Source organism: Chelonoidis abingdonii, chromosome 3 (genome assembly GCF_003597395.2).
Source record: "Chelonoidis abingdonii isolate Lonesome George chromosome 3, CheloAbing_2.0, whole genome shotgun sequence".
NCBI lineage: Eukaryota > Metazoa > Chordata > Testudines > Testudinidae > Chelonoidis > Chelonoidis abingdonii.
Window position 1 is genome coordinate 2056066 of NC_133771.1, and position 27238 is coordinate 2083303.

Below are 27238 nucleotides of genomic sequence, written 5' to 3' on the forward strand. Positions count from 1 at the left end.
CCTGGCTGAAAACCAGAAGCCCCTCAATGCAAGGCCTGTGAGGTGGGGAAGGTACATGTTTAGGGGTGCAAATCAGGGCCCTTTCGCTAAGTACACGTGCGCATCAGCCCACGCAGATGTTTCAGCTCAGCTCTGTGTCCGTCACAGCGCCTCTGAACCAAACACCCTCCCCCGTCATGCGCAGTGAGCAGGGACTGGCATGGCGCTGTTTGATTCTCCTCTTCAGAGGGCCGTGCTCATTCCACCAACACCTGAAAATCCAGCCTGTCCATCAACCCAAAGCCAGAGAGAGCCAGGCCGGCGGGCCAGGGGATGAACAGGACTCAAACCAGAAAGACTGTGTGCCATGACCTAGCACTGTTAGATGCTCATTCTCCTGAAAGCTGCTGAGTGCTCACGTCGGGGGTTCTGCAGCCCGGCTTTGCCATGGGCGATTGTCTGCTCGCTCAGTGGAGCTCAGCGGCATTCCATTGTGATGAGAATGGCAAAAATGACAGTTAGAAACAGGATTCACCCTCCTCACTGTCCTTCCATGAACCTAGCCCAGCCAGTGAGTGTACATGTGCCCCCGTGCAGGAGGAACTGGGCATAGGCTGGAACCACAAGCTGCCTCACTAACAGTAATCATAGATGACACAGTGATGAGAATGCCTGAGCCCTACCCAGCACTGCCACTACCACTCACATCAGAGGAGCTGCACCAGAGGGTAGACCCCTCGAAAGGCTACTGCATGCCAGGCTCAGAGAACAGCAAGCTCCCTCGGGGAGCCAGAAGTATCAGTGCAACTCTAGCACCTAGCCACCTTAACACAAACCCAGAGAATTCCACCTTAAAATCCTGCCTCTCTTTCCCTCTGCCCCAGCTGCATTCCCAACAAGAGGGCCTGGTCCCCTCACACAGCCTGGGGAGCACATGGGAGAGGGCCAAGAACTGCAATGGCAATAAAAGCTCCTACCCTGCTGTGGGAGCAGAGCGATCCCCCTGGAATCTGGGGCCTCTGTCTCTCTCGGTGCCAGGTCCCAGGTGCGCTGGGCACATGCCCTTCCAGCTCACTTTCCCTCAGACCACAAACACTGCCAGGGACACAGCTGCTTCCAGCCTGGGAGCGCTGATCTTCTCAGTCCTGGCTGCCTCTCCCCATAGCCAGGAGGGCCAGTTCAAGCATCTCCCTCTTCCACCCCTGCAGGGCCTCCCTGTTTGGGTCCAACATGTGCACAACATGAGACCTTCTAGCCCACGCTGCTCAGGAGCTGCAGCCCTACAGAGGAGGGAAACAGGGCACGTGTCCATTTGAGGTGTTAGTGGGAGGAGGTTCCCTACTGAACACCCAAGCAGGGGAAACATGGACTGTATCCCACCCAGTCAGGGCCATGATCATGGAGCACACAGCTTTGTCCCCCAGCAGCGCAAGTTCCTAACCCCCGAAGTCAGCACCACACCACTGGGCACACTCCGAAGAGGCATGGCCCAGGACCACTGCACAGCCGAGGCAGGCCCTCGCGGATCTGAACAGAGTATCAGTGGGGATGCAGAGAGATCCCAGAGACCAGTGCAGAAGGGCAAATCTTTCCAACTCCTACACAAATCAACTTGCTGGGAGCCGCAGGGATGTGCCTAATCTGCACAAAATGGAGCATGCTGACGCCACCCTGATATTTAATATGGAGGTGGAACCCAAAGAGCCTCTGGGTACTGGCATGCCATGCTCTATCCTGATCTGAGTGGGACTGCAAGCTGGGACCCGCAGAGATCACTAGAGCTACATCCCGTCTGGTGTGAACAGCTCCTTCACGTGAATCTGAAACAAACAAGCTCCACAACCTCAGACTTATGCTGATCAATGCCAAATCTATGCCCAATAAGCCCTTCACCATTCATGATCTTATCACCTGGCCTGGTCTCTATCACAAAAACCTACCTGACTGACAACATAGACCTGGTGTTAGCTCTTCTCCCCCACAGGCCCAAACATAAGGAAGACAAATCCAGAGGCCAGAATAGCTGCTCTTTTCCCTTCCAGGAAAAATGCAGGAAAAGTTCACTTCAATATGAATCCTTTGAGTGTATCTACTTAATCTGTGAGCCCAGAGCGAAGACTGCTAACCGGTAACACCACAGTGCCCAGACACATAAGGTTTCCCAGCAGAGCTGACAGAGACGCTGTCGGACACGGTGATGAAGTTCAACATCCACACAGACAACACCTCTGGTAGAGCAGCTCCAAACCTCCTCTACCGTAGGGTTCTCACAGTTACTCTCCGGACACATGCACACAGATAGCCATACCCTGGATTGGATCCTCGGGCTGAGTGTCGCCATAAGAAACACACAACCACCCCTCTCCTCATCAGACCATTTCCTCCTCCTGGCCAAAATAATAAACCTTCCCCATTGTCAGGGAAGAAGAAATCACCAGCCTGGCCTACTCTCAAAAGCTCTTGGATCCTGGCCCATTCCAAACATGCATTCAGAGAAAACTCTTCCCCAGCAAGGATTAGTGAGATGTCTCAAACACTCCCTGCCTACTTCTCAGATGGTCCCCTCTCCTACCGAGTGCCTCTACAGATTGCCATGGCTCCCAGACAACGTCTGGGAGGAGAAGTAGAATGAGCTTCACTGACACAGAACTATGTTTAAATGACAAAAGTTAACATCACTAGTGAACTTGCATAGCTCCTGAAGAAAATATGGAACTTTGCAAGGATTCCATTGTCAGATTATTCAGCTTTGGAAGGAGAAGTTACGTGGGGACTCAACTGAGCTATCAGGATTACGGAAGAATGGTTACTTTCCCTACAGTAACTGTGGTGCGTCGAGATGTTATCGTCTATGCGGATCCCACTCTAGGCATGCATAAGCCTCACACATGTGAGACAGAATCTTCTGAACAGCTGTATCTGCTGGGGCCTTGCACCCCTCCTCTGCCTCCTCATGCTCCCATGCAAGGGTATGAAGGGCAGATCAGGTGCAACCCTTCCTCAGATCTCGTGAAATCTGAAGCCTATGTCTGCGGAGAACGCCAAAGGTGGGCATGGACGGTGGCACATGGGATCCACATTGACTGAAACATCTCGAAGTATCACACTTACTGTAGGGCAGGAGTTGGGACCCCTCAGGAGGTCATGAGGTTATTACATGGGAGGTTGCGCGCTGTCAACCTCCACCCTAAACCCCACTTTGACTCCAGCGTTTATAATGGTGTTAAATATATAAAAAAGTGTTTTTAATTTATAAAGGGGGGTCACACTCACAGACTTGTTATGTCAAAGAGGTGAACAGTAAAAAAGTTTGAGAGCCATTGTGTAAGGCAAGTAACTGTTCTCTCTCCTTCAAGTATGTGTCAGCCTAGATCTCACTGTAAGTGACTGGCAAGAAATAATCTCTTCAGGTTGGGTGGGAATGAGGAGTATCAGTGCATCTAACAGAGACTGCAGTCCTACTCTCCCAAAAATGGCATCTGACCTAGCAGGTACATCCAGTGCCTAATGCTTGACGTACATGAGTGGATCGATCCATGTAGCAGCCTTGCAGAATTCTGCTATCGGTATGTTTTGGAAACAGGCCAAGGATGTGGCTTGCACTCTAGGAGACAGTCGTTGGGAGATGCACGCAGGCCGGTTGGTAGCATAGTGAAATACATTATCAATTTTCATAGTCTTTGTGACGAAATGGCCTAACCGTTGGCATGGCCAGCAATAGCCACAAACAGGCATGGAGACAGTCTGAATGATTTCTACAATGTAGCATCAAAGGGTGCTGGATATGTCCAAGAGTGGCGCTTCTTCTGTGTGTGTGGAATACGGCTTCGGGATGAATCCAGGTATGTTGACTGATTGATCGAAGTGGAACTCAGAAACCACCCTGGAGATGAACTCTGCATGAGCTTTCAGTACCACTCTGTCTGTATGAAGCAAGGTGCATGCAGGTTCTGCCATGAATGCCTGAAACTGACTCACTCTCCTGGCTAAGTGATGGCTACCGGAAAGTCCATCTTAAGTGTAAGATGGTAAATGGGGCATCCCAAGAGGAACTTAAGTGGAATTACGCATTCTTGAGTGAAGAGCCACACACATGGGTGATGATATCCAGCGTCTATTAATCTCCAATCACCTCTGCTGGAAGCAGTTGAGGCGGTTTCTGAAGGTCATCTCTGGGATGGTTTTAGTGGGACTCTTGCCTGACTCATCAAATCTGCTGCCTCTGGGAGGGACCCTGGAGTGTGATGAAGGGGGAAGACAGGCATCTCCTGGGAGGGTATTCCAGTTGATGACCATGAGATCAGGCACCGTTCCCTGTCTTTGAGGAGGCTGGTACAGGAAGGGCTTGCGGGTATGGCAGTGGGTTGTACAATGCCCAAAGATCTCAGTGTCACTCTCAGATCCCTGGGGGAATAGAGTGTGCTGCCCATCCGAGTGTCTAGTGTCACCTGGACTCCTTTCAGAATCCCAGACTCCTGTAACCACAAGGCCTGGCACATTGTCACTGCTACGGCCATGGATTAAGTGGCCATATTGAATATGTCCATTGCTACTTCTAGCACTGTTCTGGCTACCAACTGACCTTCCTTGATGGGCTCTCTTCACTCACAGAATCAAAGAATCATAGAAGATTAGGGTTGGAAGAGACCTCCTCAGGAGGTGACCTACTCCAACCCCCTGCTCAAAGCAGGACCAACCCCAACTAAATCATCCCAGCCAGGGCTTTGTCAAGCCGGGCCTTAAAAACCTCTAAGGAGGGAGATTCAACCACCTCCCTAGGGAACCCATTCCAGTGCTTCACCACCCTCCCCATGAAATAATGTTTCTTAATATCCAACCTAAACCTCCCCCAGTGCAACTTGAGACCATTGCTCCTTGTTCTGTCATCTTGTACCACTGAGAACAGCCGAGCTCCATCCCCTTTGGAACCTCCTTTCAGGTAGTTGAAGGCTGCTATCAAATTCCCCCTCACTCTTCTCTTCTGCAGACTAAATAAGCCCAGTTCCTTCAGCCTCTCCTCATAAGTCATGTGCCCCAGCCCCCTAATCATTTTCATTGCCCTCCGCTGGACTGCCTCCAATATGTCCACATCCCTTCTGTAGTGGGAGGCCCAAAACTGGACGCAATACTCCAGATGTGGCCTCACCAGTGCTGAATAGAGAGGAATATTCACTTCCCTTGATCTGCTGGCAATGCTCCTACTAATGCAGCCCAACGTGCCATTAGCCTTCTTGGCAACAAGGGCACACTGTTGACTCATATCCAGCTTCTCATCCACCGTAATCCCCAGGTCCTTTTCTGCAGAACTGCTGCTTAGCCAGTCAGTCCCCAGCCTATAGCAGTGCATGGGATTCTTCCGTCCTAAGTGCAGGACTCTGCACTTGTCCTTGTTGAACCTCATCAGATTTCTTTTGGCCCAATCCTCCAACTTGTCTAGGTCACTCTGGACCCTATCCCTACCCTCCAGCGATCTACCTCTCCCCCCAGCTTAGTGTCATCTGCAAAGTTGATGAGGGTTCAATCCATCCAATCATCCAGATCATTAATGAAGATGTTGAACAAAACTGGCCCCAGGACCGACCCCTGAGGCACTCTGCTTGATACTGGCTGCCAACTAGACATTAAGCCGTTGATCACTACCCATTGAGCCCGAAGATCCAACCAGCTTTCTACCCACCTCATAGTTCATTCATCCAATACTTTTTTAACTTGTTGGCAAGAATACTGTGGGAGACCATATTAAAAGCTTTGCTAAAGTCAAGATATATCACGTCAACTGCTTTCCCATCTCCACAGAGCCAGTTATCTCATCATAGAAGGCAGTTAGGTTAGTCAGGCATGACTTGCCCTTGGTGAATTCATGTTGACTCTTCCTGATCACTTTCCTCTCCTCCAAGTGCTTCACAATGGATTCCTTGAGGACCTGCTCCATGATTTTTCCAGGGACTGAGGTGAGGCTGACTGGTCTGTAGTTCCCGAGATTCTCCTTCTTCGCTTTTTTAAAGCCGGGCACTATATTTGCCTTTTTCCAATCGTCCGGGACCTCCCCCAATCGCCAGGAGTTTTCAAAGATAACGGCCAATGACTCTGCAATCACATCAGCCGACTCCCTCAGCACCCTCGGATGCATTACATCCGGGCCTATGGACTTGTGCATGTCCAGCTTTTCTAAATAGTCCTGAACCTGTTCTTTCACCACTGAGGGCTGCTCACCTCCTCCCCATACTGTGTTGTCTAGTGCAGCAGTCTGGAAGCTGACCTTGTCTGTGAAGACCGAGGCAAAAAAAGCATTGAGTACTTCAGCTTTTTCCATATCATCTGTCACTGGGTTGCCTTCCCCATTCAGTAAGGGTCTCACACTTTCCCTGACCACCTTCTTGTTGTAAACATACCTGTAGAAACCCTTCTTGTTGCCCTTCACGTTCCTTGCTAGCTGGAACTCCAATTGTGCCTTGGCCTTCCTGATTACACCCCTGTATGCTCGAGGAATATCTTTATACTCCTCCCCAGTCATCTATCCAAGTTTCCACTTCTTGTAAGCTTCCTTTTTGTGTTTAAGTTCACGGAAGATTTCTCCTGCTGGAGCCTGGAAAGGAAAGGGGGACGGAGGGGTCACACATTCCCATGAACAAGGCCTGGCAACTGCCAATGCAAAACTGGAGTCAGGTGGACAAATAAGCTTTTCAGTCAGTGGCTCAGTTTCTCAGGTTCTTTATCTTTTGGAGTCTCCTCTGTGGATCAGCTATTCTCTTGGACTGTGGTGTTAGCTGTGTGTAGAAATGTTCAAGGCCCTTAGGAGGGACTAAGTAGCACTTTTCTACTTGCTTTGAAGTCAGGGAAATGAGGCTGGGGTCTGCTGCAGACTCCTTGCTGGGTCCAATATGGCCTCATTAATTGGAAGGGCAAGTCTTGTGGGACCGAGGAGCTGAATGTGTTGAACAGCTTATGTGTATTGTTTTGGGTCACCATTGTCTCGATGTATAAAGTTTCAGCTCTCCTTGAGAGCCAGTCTTGGAAGGCCTGAAAATCAACAGCCAGTGTTAGGGATGAGGTGACAACCTTGTTGGGGGATGACAAGGATTCATTCAGGTGAGGAGGACAGTTGGAGTGTCTCCCAAGCTACCTTGTGATGGGGCTTTACTCTGGGGCCTGTGGCAAGGAGGGCCCCAATAAAGCTAGTATAGCCATGACAGCACATTATACTAGTATTGGTCATCCACTGCCAGTCATGTGTCAGAGCCCGGAACAGGGCTCTTCTGGAATACCCTTTTGGGTACTGTTCCGGTCTCTCAGGAGAGTGCTCCGAGCTCGAAGGGGAGAGGAGGACTGGCCTGGGAACTGCAAGGAGAAGTACTTCTCAGAGATCAGTAGTGCTGTTGGATGCAGTACTGGTGCTGATGCTGAAGTCAGTGCCGGCTCCAGTGCTGAGAGGAAGGGTAAAGGTTGCTCCTCAGAAGGGCTCACTGGTCAGAGCTGGTATTGGTGCAGATCTTGGTGTCAACTGGTACTGGCGTGACAGTCTCTCAAGCCGTCTTCACCGATGCAGAAGCTGATGCAACTGGTGCTGAGGCTGATCATCTTGGTCCACTTTCAGGTTTTTTCTCCCTGCTGGAGCCAGAGGTGTAGCACCAGATAGCCAAGGTCTCCTCAGATCCATCTTGGAAAACGTCTTCTCTCCATGATCATGTTTACTCCAAGAAGTGTAGTTTGAGACTCCCATCACAAGATTTTTGGGTGCGAAACAAGGAGGAGTGGCAGAGGGAACATTTGTCAGGGATGTGTTCTACCCTGAGGCATCTGCTGTGTCTACTGACTAAGGGCATCAGACCATTGCAGCAAAGACAAGGTTTAGCATCCGTCACTGCTAATGGCTGGCATGAAGTGCTTTTACTTTGCTGTATAAGGGATGTACAGCGGAGGATGGGAGGTTCTCTGCTGTACAAGGGATGTATGCGCAGAATGGGAGGTTCTCTGCTTGTCCTTTTCCTTTCTTTTGAACATACAACTAAAAAATTCTTAATCGAAAACAGAAAAAAAGGTGGAGAGAGATTTCTTCATGAGTTAGAAACCACAGAAACAGGTTGGACACTGCCCAGGTCTTTGCTGCTTTTACTGCCCAGGTCCTGTCCTGCGGCCACAAGGGTAAATGAGAACTGAGGGAGGGCTGTGGCTGTTCCACCTTTTATGCCCACATATGGGAGCATGAGGAGGCACAGAGCGCATGTGCAGCCCAAGGAACACTGATGCAAAGACTCTAAACTTGTGCGTCTGAGGCGCATGTGTGGATCCATAGACACATCCTCGAAGAGAGGTGTGCAGCTGCTAAAGTGATGGGGTAACATAAGCACGTAGCTAACAGAGAAGATAGCTAGTTGCCATGGGTCACACCTGTGTGGCCTCGCCGTCCCCAGTGCTTGGCCTCTGAGTATCACTTTGACCCCCACTGTCACGAGGGGCTCCATGGAGTCAGAATCCAGGCAGCATCTGGCATTTTGTTATTATTTTAAAGTGGCAGCTGCACAACAACGCTTTGCCTCTCATTTTCAGTATTCCCTGAGCTGCTGGTAAATGTAGGCATACTTTGCCATGACACATTAAGGTCCCTTCAGCATGGGTTTCCCCGTGTCGCCTGCTCCACTCTTTAAAGGGTAATCAAGGTCAGGCCAGGTTTTCAAACTGGCAGAGCCCCAGGTGCCATGGGCTACAGGGTAGAATCCAGTGAAGCCTGTCCTAAGCAAAACTTATCCCAGAACAAAATCTCAGATGCAGATGCTAATCTCATCTTTCTACAGCAGGACCAACCCAAAGCCCAGGTTGGGATCCAGACTTTCTCAAAGTTAGGGCCATTCCAGAGAAAGGTTCCAGCTGAGAGCCTGGATCTGACTCCCAAGCTGGAGTTTTGGTGTTTGGCCATTTCCACTCTTACTAATGTAGGAGACTAGGGCACAATCCTTACCATCAAAACCAAGATCCATCTGCTGCAGCTTCCAATGTGCAAGAAAGCTACAGCCCCCTCTGGATCCCTGTTCTGCCAGAATCTCCTACTGAAGAGAACTCACGCCTTCCCGCCTGCACATCACACCCACTGGGCTTTGTGGAAGTGGTGCCAGGGCTGCACGTGGCTCTAAATCAGCAGGCACCAGACTGATGTCTCTATGCATCCACAAAAAAGGCACAGCCTGGGCAACAGGAGGGCAAGCACCCCCCATACAACCCCAAAGCAGCATACCTGAGCCTGAACTAGTGTGATCCCCTCTGAGGTGAGGCAGCAGATCAGTCTCCAGGACCTCGCTGCCAGCAATGCAGGAAACTGCGCTGGTGGCTTTGTGATGCAGATATTTGTCCATACACAACTGCCGAGTCTCCCAGCTCGCTACACTCCAGCCCCACTGAACGCCCGCAGGTGCGAAGAAGGAAGGGTACACCAGAACCCATGACCTGAGGTGAAAGCCCACCTCTCATCCTCAGTATCTCCCCATCTCCTGAAACATAGCATTTCTTCATCTCTTCCTCGCTAGAGCTCCATCTACCCTGATGGACTGATTCCCCAGTGGTGTAAGCCCCTGCTCCTAGGGCTGAATTTGGCCCCTTTCTCCACATCTATCTAGTAGCCCTTCCTCTGTTGCTTCTCATGTGTGTGCCTCTCTCTGTTGGGCCTGGGCGGCAGAACACCAACAAGTGCCATGGGTAAGGGGCATGGATCTGGGATGGAGAGATTCAGCTCAGGAAATCACATGGCCACAGACAGAACAGGTGACATCAATCAGAGCCTTTGTTGCCAGGGGCTCCCTGTCCCCATAGAATACCAGGGTTGGAAGGGACCTCAGGAGGTCATCTAGTCCAACCCGCTGCTCAGGGCAGGACCAACCCCAACTAAATCACACCCATGGGCTCTTGCAGCTCTGCCAGTCTCTGGCAAGCTTGCTACAGGCACAGGGCTGAGCTTTTTGAGAGCGCAGGAAGTTGGCTAACCCAGGTCCCAGAGGGAGGGAAGAGCAGTGCCAGGACGGAAGTCACAGGCCTGACCTGCAGACAGCAGGGCTATTTCTCGTCAGACTTGTCCTTTGAATCCATCTGCTTTGCACAGGGTCAGACCTCAAACCAATGAGCAAGTGAAAGGACTGAATTATATGCAAGCAAAAATCCTGCAGGCTTCAAACTGCAGCAACCAGGCTTCTCTCTGTAGGCAGCCTCCCTGATTTCAAAGCCTTTGTCAGAGTTGCAGCGCCCCGCCCGTCTGTGAGGTGCACAGGACTGGTACAATGAGTGTCTGGAACTCAGGGCCTCCCCTCTTAGGCTGTAGCTGAACTCAAATTCCGCCCCCCAACACTTCCCCACTGTCGCTACCCCGATGCAGTTCGTTCTCTTGTATTCAGCCCCCTGCTGTGGCTTGCAGGTTGCTGCTGCACCATCCTGGGGAGTCAGCAGCAGGAGGGAGAGAAGAGCCACCCTGGCAATCCAGGCCCCGGGCCCCATTCCCCAGCCCTGTACTGATGGAAAGCAACTGCCCAGAGCAGCCGCTTGGCAGGCAGGGTCTATAAATAGCCACACTGTCTGCAGCTGGAAGAGGACCTGTTGCTAGGGAGACACAGCTGACACGGCCAGTGAGAGAATGAGAGAAGGACAGGATGAACATGCTAGAGGAAAAGCTCTTGCAATCAGCCCAACACAGAGATGGGCGGAGGTAGGAAGGGTTTTTGGGGTGGGCTGGATACATCTCCTCCTTGTTTCCCTAGCCCAGAAGCAGCATCTGGCTATGGCACACAGCTGGCTAACCCTTCTAAAGGGCAAACAGACCCCAACCTCTTCTCTCAGCAGCTCCTGCCCCCACCCCTATGCAGGGAGCTGGGAGATTCTCCAATTGTGAAACAGGCCAAGACACCCTGAATCGCACGACAGAGCCTGAGGCCTCAGTTCCCAAAGATAAGTCATGGGGAAGAGACGGTCCCTTCCTCTGCCATCTCCGCCAGGCTGCGGGGGCCAGCACGCCCTTGTCCTCTCCCAGCCACCCAGTAAGGACTGCGACCCGACCTCTCAAACCAGAACTGTGGGGCTGAGATGCCCCTTCCTCCCCTCAGACCCCCGCTGCTCCCTGCTCCTCCCTCAGACTCCCACTGCTCCCTGCTCGCCACCTCAGACAACCCTGCTTCCCACCCACCCCTAAAAGGACCCCTGCTCCCCCCTTGGATGCCCCTGCTTCCCACCCATCTCTAAGATGCCCCCTGCTCACCCCTCAGATGCCCTCTCATCCCCTCAGACACCTCAGACCTGAACCCCACCCGCCCCATAGACATGCATTTCAATGGTCGAGCTGCACCCCCATCTCCTCAAAACAGGCACCAAGGGAGGGGGCAACAGATGCCCCCTCCATCTCCTCAGATAGGTGACAGCAGGTCAGGTGCCTTACCATTTCCTCACATATGCTCCAGGTGCCTAGTCAACCCTTTTTCCCCACCGACCGCTCGGACACACACTCCAATGGCTGAGATCTACCCCATCTCCTCAGACAGGCGACAGGAGCCCAGATGCCCCACATCTCCTCAGACTGGTGACGGGAGCCCGGATGACCCCCCATCTCCTCAGACAGGCGACGGGGGCCCGGATGCCCCCCCATCTCAGACTGGCGACGGGGGCCCAGATGACCCCCCATCTGCACAGACTGGCAACGGGAGCCCAGATGACCCCCCATCTCCTCAGAAAGGCGATGGGGGCCCGGATGTCCCCCCATCTCCTCAGAAAGGTGACAGGAGCCCGGACGCTCCCCCATCTCAACAGACAGGCGACGGGAATCCCGATGCCCCCCTATCTCCCCAGACAGGTGATGGGAGTCCCGATGCCCCCCCATCTCCCCAGGCAGACGATGGGGCCCCGATGCCCCCCATCTCCTCAGACTGGCGACGGGAGCCCTGATGCCCCCCCATCTCCTCAGACTGGCGACGGGAGCCTGGATGTCCCCCCATCTCCTCAGACTGGCGACGGAGGGCCCGGATGCCCCCCCATCTCCTCAGACAGGCGACGGGAGCCCGGATGCCCCCCCCATCTCCTCAGACTGGCGACGGGAGCCCAGATGCGCCCCCGTCTCCTCAGACTGGCGACGGGAGCCCGGATGCGCCCCCGTCTCCTCAGACTGGCGACGGAGGGCCCGGATGCCCCCCCGTCTCTTCAGACTGGCGACGGAGGGCCCGGATGCCCCCCCATCTACTCGGACTGGCGATGGAGGGCCCGGATGCCCCCCATCTCCTCAGATTGGCGACGGAAGCCCCCCATCTCCTCAGACTGGCGACGGGAGCCCTGATGCCCCCCCATCTCCTCAGACAGGCGACGGGCGCCCAGATGCCCTCCATCTCCTCAGACAGATGACGGGAGCCTGGATGCCCCCCCATCTCCTCAGACTGGTGACAGGAGCCCCGATGCCCTCCCATTTTCTCAGAAAGGCGACGGGGGCCCGGATGCCCCCCATCTCCTCAGACTGGCGACATGAGCCCGGATGCCCCCCCATCTCCTCAGAAAGGCAACGGGAGCCCGGATACCTCCCATCTCCTCAGACAGGCAACAGGGGCCTGGATGCCCCCCATCTCCTCAGACAGGTGATGGGAGCCCGGACTCCCCCCCCATCTCTTCAGACTGACAACGAGAGCCTGGATGCCCCCCCATCTCCTCACACTAGTGACGGGGGCCTGGATGCCGCCCCCCCATCTCCTCAGACTGGCGACGGGGGCCCGGATGCCATTTCATTTCCCCTTCCCTTTCCCTCAGTCCCCTGGGCACTTGTCATCTTCATTTCCATCTCTGCATCATTCACCTCTTCTCTAGGCCCCAAGCTCACCCCATTCCATCCAAGCGTGACGATTCCCATCTGCTCACAGTGAGCCTTTTCTCACAAAGCAGTCAACCGCCCCGGCATCTCAAAGCCCCTCCACTGCCTCCCCATCCACTTCCAAATTACACTCCTTGCTCACAAAACCCCTCTGTCCATTCCCACCTCACCACTGGGCAAGGGCCTTCTCTCTGCAGGTCCTGATGTCCCTGTAGCTCTCTGCCTCATCACCTCTCCAGATCCCCCCCAGTCTGGCCAAAGCATGGTGGCCATTTCCCTCTCCAGCTAACATGGCTTTGGCGTCACTTGCTGAGGCACTGTTCAGATGCTTTACAAAGGACAGTGGGTCTGGATCACAGTCCCTATGAAATGGCCCTGCCTGTCCACCATACTCTGTGTCCCCCATCCCTCCACTGTCCCTCCTGGGTCTTTCTAATGGCATACGGACTCTTAAAGCTCTTTCCTTCCTTCCCTGCCTACATCTCTGATTAGCCACCTGGCTCCCTCTGGTAGTAAGTACCACTGACAACTTCACCTGCGGTGCTTTCACCATCTCTTTATCTGCCACTTTCCATCCCAGGGCCCTCTCTCAGTCACCCCATCTCTGACCTTCCCTGTCTCAGCAAAGTGCCTGAGAGAGTCACTACCCCTCATCTCCCCAGCCCCTCTCACACGGTGTCCTGGATCCAGGTCAGCCTGGGCTTCCCTCCTGCAGCACGGAATCTCTCTCCTCCATGGAGTTAACCGTCTCCTCTCCTGAGCTGACAAAGGCTCCTTCTTGCTGACCCCACAGCAGCACTGTTCTCTGGCCCACTTCACAGCCAAGCCGGGATCTCCGTGCCCCTCCTGAAATCGCTCTTGAGCTGCCAGCTAGTTCTCCATCCCTGTGGGGGCTCCTGCTCTTCCCCAAGAAGTCCATTCTAGGCCCTTGCCTCTTTACCGTCTTCTCCGTCTAATCACTAGCTGCTATCTTTGTTCAAATGATATGTGACTGTACAGAACGTTTAACACCTTGAATGAACCCTCCATGCCTGACTGATCAAACAAACAGCTCTGCTTCCTTCAGGGCCAAAGAGAAGCGCTTCCCTTTGTAATGGGGACTGCTTCAAGCACAGCAAAACAGATTTGGAAATGGACAACCGTAAAGGGACAGCACAGCCCTTGTAACTCACATTACATCTACTGTAGGGTCCATGCTCAGGATCAGATCTCCATTGTACAGTGGGAGGCTCAGGCCCTGCCCCACAGAGTGTTTAGTCTAAGAATGCAAAGTAATAGAGGCTTTCAGTCAAAATTAAATGCAAAAACCTTTGTTAACGCGGGGTTAAGGTTCAGCAAAACTCAAACTTCTGAAAACCATGAAATACCGACTTGTGGTGCGTGGCCACTCAACCTTCACTCTGCCCCCTGGAGCTGGCAGCAGCCACGGGCAATTCTCTGCATGCACTGCAGCCTCATTCGCTGCAGCGGTGGAGGAATATGGTGGAGCAGCTTGGCAGAGCTGTGATTGTGACAGGAGGATCTGGGACTGAGCCCTGTTACCAAAGACAAGAGGTGCATGTGTACCTTGAGGCTCCCATCTGCACCACTTCAACACAGAATTGTGTAGGCTGTCAGTAGTGGGGCACTGGGGTTTTCTTGCCATAGGTACTGTCAGGAGCGAAGTGGGACATGAGTGTCTGTGGCTTTAATGTTGGGGAGGGAAAAGTAAACGGTTAGGTGGTAGCCTGGGTGCAAGTGGGAAGGGATTGTAAAAGGGTAATGAAGTAGTTGTTAAATGTTACAAATGTGGTATTCTATAGGGGGGGTAGGCTCAGTGTTTGAGCACAGGGCTTGTGCAGACAGTGCCTGTCCATCACAGGGACAAGGCAGAGTTGGACTGTGTGTTATGGGTGTATCGGGGCATCGCTCAAAGAGGTCATAGTTAAGGCTGCCTGGGTGTTTACCTTAACTCAGTATTTCCTGGGTTTTAGAGGTGGATTTTTGCCAATTCAGCATTCTGGAAGGGTGTGATCCAGCACCAGGCAACGTGAACTCTGTGTTAACTAAGTTTTTGCAATTTAACTTCCTAGTTTTTTAAACAGAAAGAGAAATGTTTGTTGGTAAGAGTTATTGGTCATTTAGACAGCTGTAGTTCTCACTTGCATTTGCAGCTCATATGCTATTGTGGCTAGGTAACAATCAAAAGATAGAAGTTTTATATATAGTAAGTTCTCAAAGAGCTCATCTTACAATGGGAAACTGAGGCACAGAGAGGTGAAGTGACATGCACAAGGTCACCCAGCAGGCCAGTGGCAGAGTTAGGAATAGTCCTAGTCTAGTGATCTGTCTATTAGGACACAGGGTTCTCTGTGACTCATCAGGGCTCCTCCTCTCTCCTGGCATAGTGGAAAGAGGATCATAGTCATGCTCTGAAATGTTTGCAACCCCTCCCATCTTCTCCCCTCCCACCCCTTCTCCCTTAACAGAGCCCTGCAACTCTTCTTCCTTCCCCTACTGCCCATTCCCATTTATCCCCCTCCCCAGAACACCTCCATCCCTCACTGCAGACCTCTATTACCACCTTGTCTTGCACCTCTAATCACCACTCCCCCTTCTAGTGAGCATTCGCATGTGTAAATCATTTTCTTCTCAAAAATACATTCAGCACATCTGAGTATTCTGCTGTACTCAGATTACATTTCTTAAAAAATCCCAGATCAAATCCCCACCACCTTGACAAGCAGATTTCCTCCAAATGTTCACAATTCTTTCAGATTTCTGCCCAGGTGGGTTCCAGATGTCACAATTAGAGGCTCAGAGCAGTGGTAAGTGGCCCATTTATCTCAATGCATGTTCTCAGATGAAAGGGAACACCCCATGGAGATGAATACAGTCTGAAACAGCAGTGCTGAGACACAGGAACTACTCCACTCCTGGCAGTGGGTGTTCCCATCTCTGCCTATAGTTCTAGAGAGTTTGATTGGAGCCTAGCACACCTGTTCTCAGCTTCTCTCCCCAGCCAGCCTCAACAGTGTGTCGGTGTGTGCTTTCTTGGTGACCTCTGAGCCTCATGCCAGAGGGACAGGGCTTCCCCAGATCCTCCTAGCTCACATGAGGGGGTCAGAAGCAGGGTTCAGATACCCACACAGGAGCAGTGACCTCCAGATCACATGACTGAATTTAGGAGGGGGGTGCAGACACTCCCAGAATGGTAAGACCCCTCCAAAACCTGGGTCACATGAGGGGGGCAAGGAAATAGGGGGTCACATTCACATAGATAAGCTGTCCCCCCAGATCCTGACACACATGGAGGGAAGGGAGTGGAGCTCAGACACTACTGGAGAAAGCAGGGACCCTCAGATCCCAACTCACATGGGGGTGTGGGGCAGGGAAAGGGACTCAGACCTCCCCATAGGCAAGTCCCTCCAGCACCTGTCTCATTTGAGGGGGTCAGCAAAGGAGAAGTCACACCCACATAGATGTGCTGGAGGCCCCAGTTCCTGGCGCACACACAAGAGAGGAATGTGGGGCTGCCAGGTGCCTTTGCCCCTACTCTCCCCCAGTCTCCCTGTTACTCAACCCCCACATCCCGTTTCCCATTGTCCCACCCCTTCCTCCTCTCCTCTCCCACTCCCTATCCCTTGATCCTCCAACCCTGCTCTCCCTATTCTTCCACTCTAAAGAACTCTCCCCTCCCAGGGAGCCTCAGTGTGTGTAGTTTACTTTCTTTCTAGTTTCAGCACCTTCTGAATACTCGGCTGTTTCCCCAACCTAACGATTGCCTAGGACAGAGGCAGACTGGAGCAACATGCCTGCTTTTTTAACTGCCTGTTCCTCCCCTGGGTTGGATCTGAATTCACAGTACCTGGCTTGGTGCTCAGAGTCACTGAGCAGAACACGTCCTCAGAACCACTCAGGCCCTGTGGCACGCAGTGACTTTTCAAGATAGCTAGCCTCTCTCCAGACATGCGCGGTGGAATTAATTAAGGAGGTCGATAAGCATGTGATACTTGTGACGTGTCTAACTGATGAAGCAATGCTTTCTCAAATCACGTTTTCATTTGATTCCCCCCAGGGCTGGTGGGTGCCAAGCCCTCTGTTGGGGTAACCCTTGAACGCTGGACACACTGGAGTGAGGATCTGAGCTCTACCTGTTAGCAAAATAAGGTCACCAGACTGCCACCGTAAGACAAGCTGTTTTCCCCCCAGGGAATCACTGGTCAAATGGCCCCAAATCTGGATTTACAGAAACCTGCACTCCAGGAGACACAACACGGCAATCCGAGTAGCCATGTTGATTTTAGAGCACTTAGCACAGTCGAACTTCAAACAAGGAAGCTGGTCTGGACAGTAGTTGTAGAGCTGTCACTTCTATATTACAGCCAACTAAGCTTAACAGAGAAGGGTCAGAACCTACGGCTCAGGGCCTAGGCTCTAGAGAAGGACAATACATCTGGACAGAGACAGTTTTAAAATGGTGCTGCATGCTGTGTCCTAGTCCTGTCTGGCTTTGGCCTGTAAACTCTCTGAGGCAGGAACCAGCTGTACATTCGATATGTGTCAGGTACTAGATGTGTCTGTCAGCGGGGTACGCCCTGCCAGGCTTGGGGACTGATCCCCTATCAAACTTCTGTTTGCCTTTACACTGGGCCCTCCTCTGCCCCCCGAATCCTCTTTTTCCTCCCACATTTTCTACACCTGGAAACCTGCCTATTGCCGTCTCCTCTTCTCTGTCAGAATCAGCCTCGGCTTCACCTCCTCCTGTGTTGAAATCTCCATTCCCTCTCACCTTGACTACTGCAGCTCCCTGGGCTAACCTCTTCCCATCATGCTGTGCTGCCATCACTTTGATTTCACCTCCACTGTAAACTCCTCAGGGTAGGAACTGAGTCACTTCCTTTACCTGCAAAGTGCAATGCACACCCAGGATGCTAGCCAGCTCCTAAGTCCTAGCTCTCCCTGGGCCACATATACATGCCCCCAAACTCAGACACCTCTGCTGGCTGCCCAGGCACTCCACACCACGGGCTTTCCCCAGCCTGTTTCACAGACCTCTCACAGACCACCCATCCTGCACCAGCCTCCTCTTCGCCTATTCAACACGACCCCCAGTGCTGGCGCAAAGGCTTCCTCCTCTCCAGCTTCTGCCACTCGGAGGAGATTTCTGCTTTTCTCTGCCAGAGTCTAATGGACTCTGTCTATTTTCAGATCTCCTCCGAGACCATCTCTTCCTCCCTTTCCTCTGGGCTGTCTGCACTGCAGTGTCCACAGCAGCTACACAGAGCGTTCGACCTCTCAGCACCTCACTCTCTCAGCCAGGGCTTAGTATTTCACTAGCCCTATAAGGCTGGCCAGGGTGTTGTGTGTGTGACAAACACTGTAGAGAAAGGGACAGACTGTATGGGGGAATGGGCTGTCTGAATGAACGTGATGGTGCATGGGTGTGTGACTCTCTGCGGGGTTGTTAGAAGTGTCCAAGTGTGCATGTCTATCTGCCAGTGTGTGTACACCAGTGGGAGGCTGTGCGATGGGGTGAATGGAAGCGTGGATGTGACGAGTGGGTCTGAGAACATGGGACTGGGAGTCAGAGGTCTGGGCATGCCCTGTAACATGTCCAGCCGCACAAAGCCCAGGGGCTCCGCGCCTCCCACACATCATTTCAATGTCACAGTAAACACTGCCCAGAAGCAAAGCATGTCCATGCCCCTCGCTCCGCCCCCCAGAAGGAAGTTACACCCATGCCACGAACCTTGTCAAGCTGGGATGCCGATGGATTATCAGTCTGTGGGGAGAAAGGTAAAGGAGAGGAGGGTGTTAGCAAACACAACCACATCATTCAGTACATCAGAAGCTGCCAGCTGCCCCATGTGGGAAGCAGACGCTGCAGCAGCAGGGAAATCCCCTTCCCCTTTGCAACATACTGAGGCCTCAGGAAAGGGCCCTGCACCTTGGAGCCCCCCTCTGCTCAGTGAGACGGAAGATGATGGATGCTTGTGCCCATCAGCCAAAGGCAGCTGCACCACCAGAACCTGAGCAGATACAGATGAGGAGGGGGGTTATTTTGGGGTTGGGAATTATCCACTTGTTTTTTGTGAGAAGCCGGTGTCCCTCACTCCCTGGCTTCTAGTCTGTTCTCCGCTGCTTGCCCAATAGCCATAATCCCCCAGTTTGTGGCCCGGAGGTTTGTCACTCCTTCGTCATAGCAGGAAAGGGGACAAGGACGTGGCAGAGGTGGGCTTCGGACAGGGTTCCTCACTGTGACTGAGTGCTGTTTCCACGACGTCTATGCCACCCATCCAGTGTGAAGACAGGTGTCTGCAATCCCTGCCACAGAAGGATTTCCTGCTGATGCCTCCCACGCTATGCAGCGCTCAGACTGTGTTGCCCCCACCCCAGCTCATACCAGCCCTGACAACCATCCTGCAAAGAACTCAGACAAGAAGCTGCTCTGCATTCACCAGGCGTGTTTGTTCAGGGCACGGGCTTGGCTCTCCTGGAGAACTCTGTGTACTCTGCAGTCAATCCTAACGTTCCCCTTGTTCTACAGCTCACACCAGGATCTATGCAACTACCGTGCGGCTCTCATGCCTTGCAGTGCGCCAGTCCCTTAGCACTGGCTGCTACAGGATGAGGCCGAGGCCAAGAACACACAAAGGTGGACATCCCACATTACAACCAGCTGACACATGGAGGGTCCTTCCCTCCGGGGGGACCCACCACCTACTGTCTCCCTTCGAGGCCTCGGGATAGAACTGAAGGCTGTAGGTCAAAGGGGGACCAAAGGGCAGTCCAAGAAAATCCACAGCGTACTACACACCAGCTCTCAGCCCATGGACTACAGGCCACAGCATCCAGTGCTCCAAACAGTCTGAGGAATGAATTCCCATCCCAGCACGAAATGGGACCAAGCCTGTTGGGTCAGAACAGAGCAGTGCATGCTGGGATGAGCAGTCTTTGCTCCTAGACAGCAAAGATGCAGCTGGTTCCTCCATACAGGACAGAGGCAGGCCCTGGCCTCGTGGCAAAGTCCCCTGCAGCCTGGATTTATTTACTCTGGTTTGTTTTTAGTTTAATCGCATTATGTTTGTCTTGGTTCTCTTGGCAACCAAGAGAAAAGGAATGATCCCATTGGGAAGCAGAGAAAAGGCAAGGGCGTGGGGATCAAATGTGTCATAATGAGCTCTTCAATCCAGCAGAGATCCGCCTAATAAGATGCAGGGTGGGGAGGTGGAAGTTAGACACATTCAGGCTGGAAAGAAGGTGCCAGTGTTTAAGAGTGAGGAGAATTAACCATGGGAACAACTTACCCTTCTCCAGACCTGGCAATGTGAAAGCAAGACTGGATGTTTGTACGAGATCTGCTCTAGTTCTAACCGGAGTGACAGGATGATCACAGCAGTCCCTTCTACCCTGTGGAATCTAGGAGTAGCCCTACAGTCCAGACACCCTCCAGGCAGCTTCCTGCATGCTCTTCTCGGGTGCAGGAGTCCCCAGGACACAGCCAGAGCGAGAGGCCAAAGGACCTTACTGGGACTCTCCAGCACTTTGATTAGCCCCAAGAGGCGGGCAGGCAGGAAACCTGGCTTATATTGGCAGCTGTGGGGCCCTAGGTCAGTCTGTTCCCCTCCTTGTGTGTCTTTCCCCTCTCCCCCTTGCCTACACTGACTATCAGCTCCTGGGGCACGGCTTGTCTCACTCTATGTCCACGCAGTGCCTAGCCCAACCACGGGGCCTCTGCCTGCTAACATAAGGCAAGAAGTGGAGTCCTGGCTGCATTCTGGCCGGCTCAAGTGCGCTGCTGCTTGCCCAGATCCAAGAGAGCGGGACAGTGATTCAATGGAAGGCCTTCCTCCTCCAGGCTTCTTACTCAGCTCCTCCCCATTGTTTGTCAGCAGCCCTGGGGATTCCCAGTGCGTGGGGAGTGGGGTATGGGAGGGAGGGACCCAACGGGGCAGGGTTCAGTGGCAGATGCCAGGAACCAGAGATGCACGGATTCATTGTGTGACATCACATGGTGAACCTGGAGGATTTGCCCTCTGGGGTCTGGTTAGGGACAAGAAAACAGCCTGAGAGTGAGAGGAACAGACACAAACAGGAAAAGAACCTGATGCAGAAAGGAAAGCCACCCAAAACCACATGAGACCACAGGCCACCAGCACACGGACAGAAAAGACGACTCCACTGCCCTCTGGTGCCCCCTGTCCAAGCTCAGATCTCCTCAGCCATCGGCTGCTGGCAATGGCAGCTGCCAGCACCGATCCCTGCCAGAGGGCAAGGGCAGAAGAGCAGCACACAAAGGAGGGTCTCAAGGAAGCCATCCCCTTGCAGCCATGTGACCTGCACTTGAAAGCAGAGATGGTTAGCAGAGCCCAGCAGCCGGGCGTTCCCGAGAGTCCAGCACAGCCCAGGGAGTGCCACCAGAGAGGAGGAGACAAGTGCTACTTAACAAGACAACGGCATCTGAGGCCCCACGTTCCAGTTTTGGAAAATAACATCCAGTCTCATGAACACACGTGGTGCTGGTCCATGAGGCCCTAAGCAAGGATATTTTGGGGCTCCCTCTTACCCCTCATCCACCCCCGAAAGTACTGCTTACATTATTCCACAAATCAAAACAACAGCAACCCAACCCACACTTGTTCAGTAAGTACAGTCACACTAAGCGAGGCTCCATGAGCTGCTTGGGGCCCTGAGCCACTGCTTCGTCCACTTCTGCCTCGCACAGCCACAGCTCAGCAACACGATTCCTTCTGTCAAAACAGCTGGTGTTCCGTTTTGAGCATTCCCAGGCAGCTTCCACAACCCAAACACAACAAGGCTGGGCTGAGGGGCAGGACAATATGTACCTGAAGCTGACTAGAAACAGGAAATGACACTGACCGCTCTAGTCTCACTGACCACAGTGAGTGAAAACAGCCTCAGTGGGGAAAGGTTACAGTCATTTAGCTGAAATCTTGGTTTCCATAATTTGTGTGGTCACTGGCATAGAGACAACAGCCCAGGCTCTGCTCTCATCTCCCGGCTGTAAATTAGGAGTAAGCTCCCTCGAGTCAGCCCTGTACCTCAGCAAGGACAGCGGGGAACACGGCCCAGTGTTTAATAAACAGAACAAAAAAATGAAAACAGAAATGCTAACCTGTCAGTTACCTTCATGCACGACTGCCTGCGCTGGCTCACCCTGGAGATCCCAACCATATTCTCGACTTTCGCTCCTACCCCTGTCCTGGGCAGACTTACTTGAAGGCCTAACAGAAATATTTCCATGGAGATACAGTTCCTGCGCGGGGACCATTTCAAAGAATGCTGTCTAATGTTCGGCTCTGCTGCCCCCAGAGTTCCCAGAAGCCCTGCTGCTCACAACGGCAAGGCCAGAGGAGGGGGGCGGGGGGCTTTGGAGAGAGAGAATGAGACTAGAAAGGAGGCAGATCCTTCCTGCTGTAACCCACATCCTGGCCTGACCTCCTGAGTGTGCACCACACCTCCCTGAGCTTTGCTCTCAGCTACAGACTCCTCTTGACAAGGCTGCAAAGCACGTGAGTGTTCACAGGGCTATCCGGAGACAATTAATGGTGCTGTCAGGAGCTGTCTGTGAATGGCCCAACTGTGCACTAAAAGCCCTGAGCTGCTCACCGCTAACAGTCTCCTTGAGTTCAAACGGGAGGGCCTGTGCTTTTGGTGCGCAGAGGTCTGCGTTTCTGCTGTCCCCAGGAGCTACAGTGATCAATGGACAGTCACCCATTTCTTACTAGAACCATTTGCTGCTCCTCCATCTAAAGGGACTGGTTCAAACACAAAGGCCTTATCCAACCATTTCCTCGCCTATCCCGTTGAACAGGCCAGCAGCACAGCTCGACTGGAAGGCTCTCCCTGCTCTGGAGGGCCGGGTGCTCCTCTGAAACCTGCATCTGTGATGGGGAGAGGTGTCAGCTTCAGCCGAGTTGCCACCAACATGAGAAAGCTGTCATAAGAGTGGGGGATCAAACAGCCTGGGGCGAGAAATCTGAGGCCGGGCTGAATCCCAAGGGGATTTGGCGATACTCAGACCACTCGGTGCCGCTCCCCTGCCCAGCCCTGCCCCACGGAGACAAAGTGCACTGTGTCATTGCTACCTATGGCTGGCAGAACATACCCCTCGCAGGGTGAACTGGCCTGCGTCCAGGCAAGGCAGAATCCGTGTCCTTACCTCCCTTTTCCATCTGGCCAGCCACTCGTCTCGCTTCCTCTTGCTGATGTAGTACGGGTCCCCCGCCTGGAAGGTGAGCCGCTGCATGGGCCTCTGACGCAGGCTTGACTCCCAGCCCAGCCCGCCACGCAAGCGGCCTCGGGATCCCTGCTTGCAGGCAGTGAGAGAGGAGAGACAGGCTGAAAAGGGCTGGCTTCTCTGCTTACAGCTCTGGGGACATGGGGTCTGGGGCTCGCTGGGGAAACAAGGCAGTGAGGGAGGAGTATGATTCCATTGAACAGGGGCCAGAGCAGGGAAGGGACTCAACCACCCCGGGCCATGTAGTGAGTCAGCAGCAGAGCAGGGACTAGATCCCAGGCTCCTGACTCCTAGTGCCAGTGCTCAGGGCAGGGCCATGTCACTGCCAGAGAGTGAGGCACCCAAATCCAGGCCAGGTTTCACCTGTGACTACACCAACTCAAAAGCATGCTAACTCTGAGGCTAGAGTAGGGTGCCAGGACCCCTGCATCCCCTCAGCCCCTCCACTGTTTCTGCGGCTCCCACTTTTCCCTCCAGAGAAAAATTAGCCTCTCTCAGGATGGGTTCTAGAAATGCAGCAGCTGGGAGGCTGAGCAGGACCAAGCTGCAGGAATTAACCTGGGAAGCGCCAACCCAGCCCATGCCAGATGCCAGGCGGCCGGAGCGCAGCGCTCACCCCAGAGCCTGTAGTGGAACTGGCAGTCAGACCCATTCAATCAGAATTTCTCTGCCAGCCTCCTACAGGAGTGCATTACGAAGACAGAGATGGTTAGCACTGAGACCTACTGGATACCCAGAGCCAGAGCTAAACCTACATTAGCCAGAGCCCACCGTAGACACCACTGTGTGTGTGTCTGATCTGTGCACACACATCTGCAATCATGTCCCGATATGTAGCAGAGGCTCTGGGATTGGGGCCTCACTCTGGAGCTAATGGGCTCTGGAATGAGATCCCTGGGTCTCTAGAGGGCTCTAGTGCCTGGGGCCTTCTGGGGCGATAGGGGACCCTAGTGTCCAGGCCCCCATGTACTGACCCATGCCCTGTAGAGACCATCCATTGTGCTGCACTGTACCTAGCCAGCCTCTCATGCTCAATGCAGCAGCTTCCTGTACCCCTCTCCAATTGCCCAGGGGTTGGACATGCCCTCCCCAGATGCCAGGCTGCAGCCTGACAGGAACTTGGCCATGTGGCCCAGTGGCCACTTGATTCTGCCTGTGCTCTTGCTTCTGGAGGGCAGGAGTCGCAGCTCCCAGCCTGACTTAGCTCGGTGGCTTAGGCAAGGCAGGGCAGTGGAGTCCCCAGGGTGGCAACCCTGGCACATACTTGCCTCCATTTTCAGGGAGTCATAGTTAGCTTCTTCCTTCTCTTCTTTGCCTGCAAACACAGAACACAGAGACTGCATGTCAGCCGGGCGGGAGCTGCAGCCCAGCACACGAGGGGCTGAGCCAGATCCCAAGGGACACAAAGGCCAGTTCAGAGCAGAAAGGCCAGCTGGGCAATGCCACTGCACTGGCCTCCTGGAACCCTCTGCCTCTGGGAGCATCTACCCTGGAGTCACAGTTCACTGTGCCAGCCCTCAGCTACCCCACTGTGTCCCAGTGGTGGGACCCAGTGGGTCCTTTCCCCACTGCCCCCAAGGGGGGAGTCTCCTATGCTTTTGGCCTCCCATGCCTGCCTGACAATTCTGACTGCCTCTCTCCCCACCGGATCAGGGCAAGGGCTCCAGGGAATGAGGTCTCCGGCGCACCTTCCCTGGGCTGGGCTAATAGGGAGACAACTGCTCTCACATTAGAGTCTCCAACTCCAGTGGCATTGTCCCACAGCACCTGGGACTAGTGTTGCCTGGAGGCCTCGGGAAGCCGCCAGGGTGGCGGTGACCCCTGGAAATGGGCACACACTGGCTAGGGGGCAGGGAAAGAAGGGAAGTGTTCACAGCACTATGCAAAGGTTTCTGGTTTCCTGTGTTATCGGTACATCTCGCTGCCTTGCAGGTACGTGCAGAGCTGCTGCTGGGAAAGCAGCTAAAAATAAAACCAACCGTTTCTGAGGCTGTGAACCCTCGTTCAAAGCGACCATGTTCTGAGGCCAAACACAAGGGGGGGCTGAGTGAGAGTTACCATGAGGGGCCGGGGGGGGAGGCTCCGCCTTTTGGTAAAGGTGTATTAGTGGATTTTTAGTGTTCATAAATGAAAGGCTAAGATACCATTGCACTGTACTCCCACAGCTCCGCTGGGGTCCCTCGATCCTGACCCACAGCCCCCCTGAACTTCCAGCTCTGGTCTCCCCAAGCACAGCTCTGAAGCGACCCCTCAATCTACTCTGGCAGCCCACCCTGTCCTTCCAGTCCTGTGACCCCCAGCCAGCTCTGCTGATTCCCCTCCAGCCCCACAGAGCATCCCCCACACTCCAGCCCTGGCCTAGCCCGGCTTTGCTGCTACACGCTTGGCCTGAGCGACACCACTGCAGCCTGGGGCATCTCTTGGGAAAGGCAAGCCATGCACGCTGCGCTGCCCCAGCCTGGGAACTGGGCGTGGCACACAAACTCCCATAGGGCCCGGGAGAGACACTGCCAAACGCCGGGTCCCTCGTGACTCCTCCGTTTGCCCCGGGATGGATCCTGGCAGGGAGGCTCCTGGGTGCAGAAGAGCTACCAGGCTGAGTGCATGCACGCTGACAGATTCGCAGTCCTGCTCAAACACTGCCACAAACGCTGACGGGGGCTGGGCCTTGGTAACACATTCCTCAGGCTCGGGGCCCAGGTAAGGGAGGGCAATCCATGGCCACTCCCCACAAGCTGGGCACTGCTCTAGGCAGGCCTGGAGCCCCATGGCCTGGGTCCTAGAGAGAGGAGGGATAGCTCAGTGGTTTGAGCATTGGCCTGCTAAACCCAGGGTTGTGAGTTCAGTCCTTGAGGAGGCCACTTAGGGATCTGGGGCAAAATCAGTACTTGGTCCTACTAGTGAAGGCAGGGGCTGGACTTGACTCTATGACCTTTCAGGGTCCCTTCCAGCTCTACGAGATAGGCATCGCTCTCTCTATATATACATATATTTAAAAAGAGCTCTGCAACAAGCAGGGCAGAGGCACCTCCCCAGAGACGGTAGTGCCAGGAGAGCAGTACTGCCTGAGCATCTGTTCTCAGTGGGGAAGAGCCCGAACCCTGGTCCCTGATGGGCACAGCAGCAATGGGCCCTGGGCAGGGGAAGGGCTGATCCTAGGAGCTGGAATCTAGCAGCTGGAGAAAAGCCTCTGCTAAGGGGCTGGGAACGCTGCCGTCTCCGGCTGGGATCAGAGTAGCTCCCCCCATCATGCACTCTCCCGCTTCTGGCTCCTGGCCAACAGGAAATCAAAAGCCCTGGGAATGAGCTGACCCCTTGGGTCACTTGCAGCCCTGCTGGGCATCTCTGCTCCTGCACTCGCTACAGGAGAGACACAGCCATCTAGGACCCAGAGGGACTGGCTCCCAACATGCAGGGTTCCTGCCAGGAAGAGAGGAGCCGCTTCCGGGGAGCTGCAGGAAGAGCAGCCCCCGAGGTGTGATGGGGAGGGTGTGGGACGCAGGGCAGCAGTTACACACACTGGCAACGTCCCAGAAGGGAGAGAAGTTGGCAGGCGATCCAAACCGCAGCAGAATTAATCCCAGCCATCCAGTGTACACTCCCCGCAGGCCGCCCAGGGCAGCTCACTGCTAGCTCCTGAGCTGTGGCTGCAGCCGGCTGGAAGATGCTATCACAGCCAGAACACAGAGAATGCTCTGATGGGGTTTGGTTAATAAAACAAGCCCTGGCCAGCCCTCTGGTTAGCTCTGAGCAGCTGACACTGAGCTCTCGGGGCTCCACCCCCTGGGAGAATCCCGCCTTTTTCTCTGTCAAGCGGGAGACACACCAAGAACATGGGTGCAGAGCCCAGCACAGAGCATGGCTGGAGGCAGTGCCCAGAGCTGTCGGCCTAACGCCGAGGGAGACGTATCTCATGCTGCCCCTTTGGCACAGGAAAGACACCACTGGCCTCTGACTAGCCCATATCCAGCTAATCAGGGGTTGAGAGACCATCACCGAGATGCTAAAAGAGGCTTTAGGCGTAATCCAGGGAATTCCTACCGGGCGAATTGGGTTGAAACAATAATTGAAAACAGAATCACCAAGTGTCTGGAAGGTCCAGGTCTGAGGGGGCTAACCAGCACGGATTCTGCAAAGGAAAGGTGTCTCTCTGATCTCTTACAATTACTTACACATGACTATGAAGTAGCGGCTAAAGA

At 53.8% G+C, this 27238-nt stretch overlaps 1 protein-coding gene across 3 annotated transcripts in view; it reads right to left on the bottom strand.

The window, feature by feature from the left end:
* The window catches only part of DNMT3A (DNA methyltransferase 3 alpha), a 312305-nt gene that overhangs the window by 117922 nt on the left and 167145 nt on the right, over positions 1-27238 (bottom strand). The window contains exons 3-5 of one of the 3 annotated variants that reach the window (XM_075063542.1): positions 24308-24354; positions 22962-23108; positions 18528-18560 (exon numbers count right to left, since the gene is read on the bottom strand). In XM_075063542.1, coding sequence (XP_074919643.1) covers positions 18528-18560; positions 22962-23108; positions 24308-24354 — 227 coding nt within the window. Of the gene's footprint in view, positions 1-18527; positions 18561-22961; positions 23109-24307; positions 24355-27238 lie in introns of those variants that run through there. The other 2 variants (XM_075063543.1, XM_075063544.1) reach the window with 2 other exon arrangements.